General features: G+C 37.5%; 1 protein-coding gene across 1 annotated transcript in view; it reads right to left on the bottom strand.

Moving 5' to 3' along the window:
- LOC106875129 (uncharacterized) overlaps positions 1 to 7,500 on the bottom strand; it is a 26,621-nt gene that overhangs the window by 8,527 nt on the left and 10,594 nt on the right. The window contains exon 2 of the mRNA XM_014923114.2: positions 7,457 to 7,500. This exon is cut by the window's right edge and continues 97 nt beyond it. Coding sequence (XP_014778600.1) covers positions 7,457 to 7,500 — 44 coding nt within the window. The remainder of the gene's footprint in view (positions 1 to 7,456) is intronic.

Genomic DNA, 7,500 nt, shown 5'->3' on the forward strand with positions numbered 1-7,500 from the left:
GAGGAGGAGGAGGAGGAGGAGGAGATAATGGTGGTCGTTGTGGTCGTGGTGTTGTCATTGTCGTCGTCGTCATCGTCGTTGGTGATCATGGTGATTATGGTCTTTGCGATGGTTAGGGGTCTCGGCGATTGTGGTCTTTATGGTGGTCGTGGTCTTTGTGCGCCAGATGTTGTTAGCGCAAGCCATTTTTCCGTTTTCCTTTTTTCTGGTGTCCATATCACTGCAGTCTTCGCATGCCATGTGACGAGTAGACGAAACATATGACCGGCCAGGCGAAACTAGCGCAGTTCCACAATATTTTGCACACATAAATAACCAATACTACCATGATTCGTTGAAACAACACAAGAATAATTATTTTCTTTTCTCAATATATGTTTTCTCTATCTTGAATGGATTGAATCCGAAATTTTGAATGATTTTCCCCTTTTCCACACAGTTTGGTATACAAACTCAATTTTGTTTTAAATATAATTATATTCCACCGTCCTACCAGTCTTCTTATACGCTAGTGTAACGTGGGATACTACGAATAGGGAAGAACATCGACTGGCTACAACGTAAAGGGTCATAAAAATATCTACCCCAGGAATATCATTGCGAGGACATATCCGAAATGAGGTAATTCAATACCGGAATAAAGTGAACGACATGATCGCAGAATACCGAAAGCAGAAATTCCGATTGGGTCGGACAAGTTGCAAGGTTCGCTGATACAATCTAATCTCTTGGATACCACTTGGCCTATACGAGAATGGGAAGACAATTTAGCTAAACGATTTGGGCTTTGGAGTAAATATTGTTTGCCAACATAACATGTCAGTCCTGGTTTAGGACGAATGTTGCTGTAATTTAGCTCCAGGATGCATCGTCTTCAGCTGGTTGTACGACACGATCTGTGTCCTTATATTTTCGAACAAGGGAATCTAGCACCTCAGCTCAAAACAATATCTGTGTATCGCGATTTCCGGGCTATTCCTCTTCATCAGCACAGAATAATTGTTCGGCTAGAGGTGGCGCTGCCAAATTCCAGTTCGAAATATATAACTTTCAAAGTGCTAGATTCCCTTGTTCGAAAATATAAGGACACAGATCGTGTCGTATAGCCAGCTGGAGACGATGTCTCCAGGGACTAAATTACAGCAACATTCGTTCTAAACCAGGACTGCCATGTTATGTTAGCAAACAATCTTTACTCCAAAGTACTGTTGCTGAATATCTCTCGTTGTGAGATTTGGGCTTTGATGGGGAAAAAGAGTGCAGTCAAGAAAGAATTTGAAAAGCAGTGTGCACAACTATGCGTAACAACATTTAATAGTCTGGTCGATACAGGTGGCGGTCCACAAGACTATTTTTGCCTTCGCAGACACACAATTAGATTTACCGGATCCTGGATTTCATACAATATTCATCAACGTTTTTTGATAGTACCCAAATGAAGATCATTGGGTTAATTAGCACAGGTTCACTCATCAACAGCATATGTATTGTTTCTTCTCTTTGTTTATTATACCGTAACTACAACGTGCTCTGTTCCTTTAAAGTAGTGAATTACATACTGCCTCGGCTAATCTAATTCGCCTTCTCGTGTTACCTTTGTTATATCTCATTCTTCACACCCCACAAAACACATCTCTTTGTCAATCCCAGATTTACAACCTACAGCAGCACCAACTGAAAAAATCTCTTACATCGATCTCACCAACCTGAAAGTATCTGCAAAGGTCATTGGCAGCGAGCTTGCTTCATCCCTTCCCTCGTTTAATTAATTAATTTAAAAAGTACAGATGACATCAACAACAAATGACGAAATCATTCCCAGCCTTACCGGCAAAACTACTGCTGCTGCTGCTACTTCCCTGAAAATATGCTGTTTGGTTACACGCTCACTTGCAACACCATCATGACCACCATGACAAAGAACACTTTCACTACAACTACCGCCAGGACCTTAGACTCCTTATGCAGTCGCTCGATCTGCTAGAATAGCAACCAAATCTTTCGCAAATCACGCCCTTTAGTATTTTTTTTTAAAGACCACGTTAGTTAATGTTGTTCTAGATAAAATGTATTTGAATAATAAGACGAAATGGTGAAAGCTGGAGTGTTTTTGATGTAGGTCTGCCGAACCAAGGGTCAACAATAACAACTGAGCGTGTAAGTGTGTGAGTGTGTGTGTGTGTGAGTATGAGTGTGCGTGTGCGTTATACATAGATTGGAAAATATATACATTTTCACTTTATTGGAATTTTTACCCGGAATGCATTGCAGAATTGGCTTTAACTTTCTCCACTTCTCTATATTTACGAGCTGTCCCACATCCGAATGGATACAATTGATAATCGTGGAACTTGGGAGGGAGGCGTATGCGCATGTGTGTGTGTGAGTGAGAGAGAGAGAGAGAGAGGGAGAGAGAGAGAATGTAGACAAACACACATCGACATATACACACACATACAAATATATATGTATATGTATGAGTGTGTGCATGTGTGTATGAGTTTTAACGGTGCTAAAGAAGAAAAACTGCAGAGCCAAATCTTTATGTCCTAGTCTAGGTATTAAACTTCATACATTTTACCACCTACGCACTTTATGTTGTAACAAACATAAGGTTCTACTTCTACTTTCCCTCTCTCACCTCCTCCTTCATATCTATTTTCATAATCATCATCATCATCATCATCATTCTTTCTTTCTTTTCATCCTCTTCTCTCTCTTTCTCTCTCAACCAGTTAATAATCGTAGGATTTTCCCTTGTTGACCAACCCTTGTATTTTGAATTACCAATTAGCGCTGATACATATGCATAAAGAACACAATAGATGTAAACGATACAAAAGGCTGTTGAACATGAGAATTATAACAGAATGTACGTCCTCTTTTCAATGCGATAAGTATAAAAGAGTAGCGAAGAGAAAAGGTCGCATCCTTGAGGTAAACAAAGAAATAAGAATATAGGAGAAAAAATGTTAAGTATGTAGACAGCAGGAAAAAAAAACATGGAGGGGGAGATTGTGTCGTAATTTTTCTGATGTTCAAAGTGAATAGCTGAAATTGAAGATTTTTTAAGAGCAGCACAAAACTAGTGTCTGGCTGCCAAGAATCATTAATCAAAGACTGAAAATTAGGGGAAGGGGTTAGTCGATTACATCAGCCCCAGTTCTCAACTGGTACTTATTTCATTAATTCAGAAGGAATGAAAAGCAAAGTCGACTGCGATGTCATTTGAACTCAGAACGGAGCGGCAGACGAAACACCGCTAAGCATTTCGCCCGGCGTGCTAACGATTCTGCGATCTTGCCACCCTTATAATAATAATAATGATAATAATAATAATAATAATAATAATAATAATAATAATAATAATAATAATAATAATAATAATCATTTCTACCGTGGGTACGAGGCCTGAAATTTGGGGAGAGGCAGATACCATCAATCTTTGTATTTGACTAGTACTCTATTTTAACGATCCCAGAGGTAGAAAAGGCAAGCTTGACCTCGGTAGGAATTGAAGTCATGACATAAAGAGCCGGAATAACTACCACGGAGCATTTTCTCTGACGCTTTGACGATTCTGAAAGTCAACCTCCCGAAATAATAATTTCTAATATGGGCACAAAACCACTAATTGGGCGAGAAGGTCTTAGTTGATAAAATCGACCCTAATATTTGACTGGTACTTGATGTTATCGATCTCGGAAGGATGACAGGTTGAGATATGAACTCAGAATGTAAAGGGCTGGAACTAAATCATAAGTTCTATACTGCAATGTTCTACCTTTTCTAAAATTTCAATTAACTGATTTTAATGGGTTGTGTCCCTTGTTTATCTTTTTCCGATGGTTTTTTTTTTTTTTTTTTTTTCAAAACTCACAGATGGATGTTGTGACTGTTAATCCTATAGATGATATCATCCGACAGATTTTCAACTTACTATATTATTTATATGAGACTGTACACTATTTTTGAATAGTGGTTTCTAATTTAGGCACAAAGTCAGAAATATTGAGGGAAGTGACCTCGGGTAAGCATTTCTTTATCTATCCAAATATCAAAAATTGGAAATATTACCGCAAGGACGAAGGCCCGGAATTTAAATAAAATGGAAGTGAGAGATTCGTGATAATGATAATAATAGTGGTGGGGGGGGGGCGACGACTACGATGATGGTGATGATGATCGTGATCATGATGATCATGATAATGATGACGATGATAATAATGATTTCTAACATCATAAAATACCGATTTTTAATTATAATTAAAGTAAGTACTGTAATAGATATTCCAATAAATATAACCATAGTGGTGTTTTCGTTTGGCGAAAAATTCTTAATTGTTGGCTCTTGACGTAAATACTATCTCTGACGTATATAAAGATCGATATGTGTAGGCCAGTGTGGAGAATGTGAGATAATCTAATATCTCAGTAACACTGTTGTCGTCATCGTCGTTGTCGACATTGTTGTAGCTTAAACCCCTCGTATTCGTATCGAGCAGATCTATGGCCAAAAGCATTCCATCCTTGACCATCCTGACTTTTTAGGAACATGTTAGACTCCATTGTACTCAACCAGGTGACTGATCTACTGCCAGATGAAGCCTCAGCATGCTGTTACTGGCTTATATATATATAGGAATTTCATTATCTAACATGTCTTACCCTTATTTAAAACAGGACTAATTTGAAGGAGATTTGGTTATTATTTCTATAGGCTACGTAGAGATATCCTCATTTTCATGGTGTATTTAGCGGTGATATGGGGTAGATAATATTATATTATATATCTATGAAGGATTTCATTATCTAACAGGAGCGGAGTAATTTGAAGGAGATTTGGCTATTATTTCTAAAAGACAGGCTACGTAGAGACGTCCTCATTTTCATGGTAACAGTTGGTGGTGATATGGGGTAAATAACATTATATTGGCTGTATTGAGGTGGAGGTGCAAAGACGGCATGATGGAAATAGGCATAGCATTATTGATCATATTCTTTCTAATCTTGACAAAAAAAAATGCAATTCAAAGGAAGCAGGCACATCAACCCAGTACTTGACTGGTATTTCATTTTATCCATTTTGAAAGGATGAAATGCAGTATAATTGTGGCGGAAGAGTATTATTGATGATATTGAAATAAGAAGCCTTCATAAGAATGAAAATCACTTTTGTGAAGATGTGGTGTAGTGAAATAAAATTTTACCATATTATATCATTAATATTAATTGCGTAAGCACCATACGTATCAGGCCTTAATGTATTTGAATTCAAACACTTGGAATTAGGTGTTGTAAAAACAATCTTATTCAGCTCTCTGTAACCCCACACAAGCAAAACATGTTGTTGCTGTATAGCTCAAGGACAACCCAGATCGTGTGGATCAAATGTATTCCAGCCGTGATCATTGTGGTTTTTAATGGTAGGTACGGTTACATGATTTAGTGGTGGGGGCGGTGGGGGGCGACGACGACGACGACGATGATGATGATGATGATGATGATGACAGGGAGTGATTTCAGAGAGATTTGTCTGCTACGTATTTCAAGCAGGTCGGGTGATCACAAAAACACTCTCATTTACTTCTGGAATTTGTTATGACTCTGTACATTTGAGTTCAAATCCCGTCGAATTCTGCCACGATATTCATCATTCCAACGTCGACAAAACAAATAAATACAAGTCTTATCAAACAAGTACTGGTTGTAATCGACAATACCCTTGAAGGCAGAGTCCCAGAATGGCCGCAGTCCTATTACTGGAATCAACAAAATAATGTTTGGAAGGTGTTTTTGTGTGTTTCTTAAATGGCTTATAAACACCTTCCACGCTGCAATTGTTTTCATTCCAGCACACGATCTCAGATCAGGTCACTTGCTATGCAAGTACATCCTCGTAAAATAATGTTTGTTTTCCTTTTATCATTTGTGTGTAATCTTAGCTGTCTTACACGTATCCATTTTTTAAATATCAATATACAAGGGACAGTTTTGATAACTAAGATAAAATCCACAACTTGTTATTTAACATGTTGTTGAATAAGTACATTTATCACAAGAAACGTGACTTTGTGTATTATTATAAAACAAACGCGGATAATGAATGGTAAAACTGCAAATATTGTAATGCATCTAAAAGTGAAGCGTTAATGCTCTGCGCTAGCAGTATATGTTCCACAATTGATATATATGTATAAAATCAACTTGCTATCAGATTGAAAAACGTGACTAATACAAAGTATTTCACTTAAAGGTAGCTCCCAAGGTGACAATGACATAATCTTATCACGTAACATGAACTCACACATACATACATACATACATACATACATACATACATACATACATACATACTACGTACGTACGTACATACATACATATGGAACATTAGAACGAATCATGTGACGCGAATATACTTACACGCGCGAAGAGACACATGTACGTACACACGCACACAGACAAACGCGCGCGCGCAAATACACACACACACACACACACACACACACACACAAATGTACGTTGCGTATGTGTTTGTATAGGTAAAATAAAACGAAGATGAAAGAGGAGATAAATAAACAATATATGAAGATGAAAGAAGAGACAAATAAACAATATATGAAGTTAGACAAGTAAATCACGCCGTTGAAAACACGTAGGAAAATAAAACAGGACAACAGCAATCAAGGAGTGAGTATAATGAAAAAACTAAGCCAAATGAAAAGAAATAATAAAAATAATAATAATAATAATAATAACAAGAACAAAAATAATAATAATCCTTTCTAATTTCGGCTCAATGCCAGCAATCTTAAGCAAGAGGTTTACTCGATCATATATGCCCTAGTATTCGACTGGTACTTAATTTATCGACCCCAATAGGATGAAAGGCAAAGTTGATGTAGACGGAATTTAAATTCAGATCTCATATCAAGATAAACAGTGCATCACCTTGCAGGTGGGACCCAGTTAGAAATTCCTTCAGGTCGAGTAGCCCATTTCGCTCAAAAAGTCCCAAATTAAGGGTTGTTTAAGGATGTTGAACGAAACACCCAAGTTTCAAGAGATGTATTATTCAAACGCCAAAAATTTCCTCCCAACATGTGGCTATGATGCTCCCCCACTACTTCTGTATGTGATCAGAGATGCACATATCATCAACCACCAAGAGATATGCTCGACTGGTTATGGTCAAACAACTGACAAGCAAATCTGTAGTACTGAGCAGAATATTTGCTGTAGTCCACCTTTTATACGAAGACAAAACATGTACATGATAACACGTCCAGTCAGTTAAGATTCAGAAGCCATGAGAGCAAGTGCCTGGTACTGCATTGAGCACTGTGATCGACTGTCTCTCCCCACAAAATCCAGGCCTTGTGCCTATAATAGAAAGGATTATTATCATTATTATTATTATTAATATTTTTTTTCGGTAATAATTCAAAATACAAACCATTAATTTCTAGTTCATTCATGGCTTCCTCCAAATCCGATTCT

This window comes from Octopus bimaculoides, chromosome 4 (assembly GCF_001194135.2).
Source record: "Octopus bimaculoides isolate UCB-OBI-ISO-001 chromosome 4, ASM119413v2, whole genome shotgun sequence".
Lineage (NCBI taxonomy): Eukaryota > Metazoa > Mollusca > Cephalopoda > Octopoda > Octopodidae > Octopus > Octopus bimaculoides.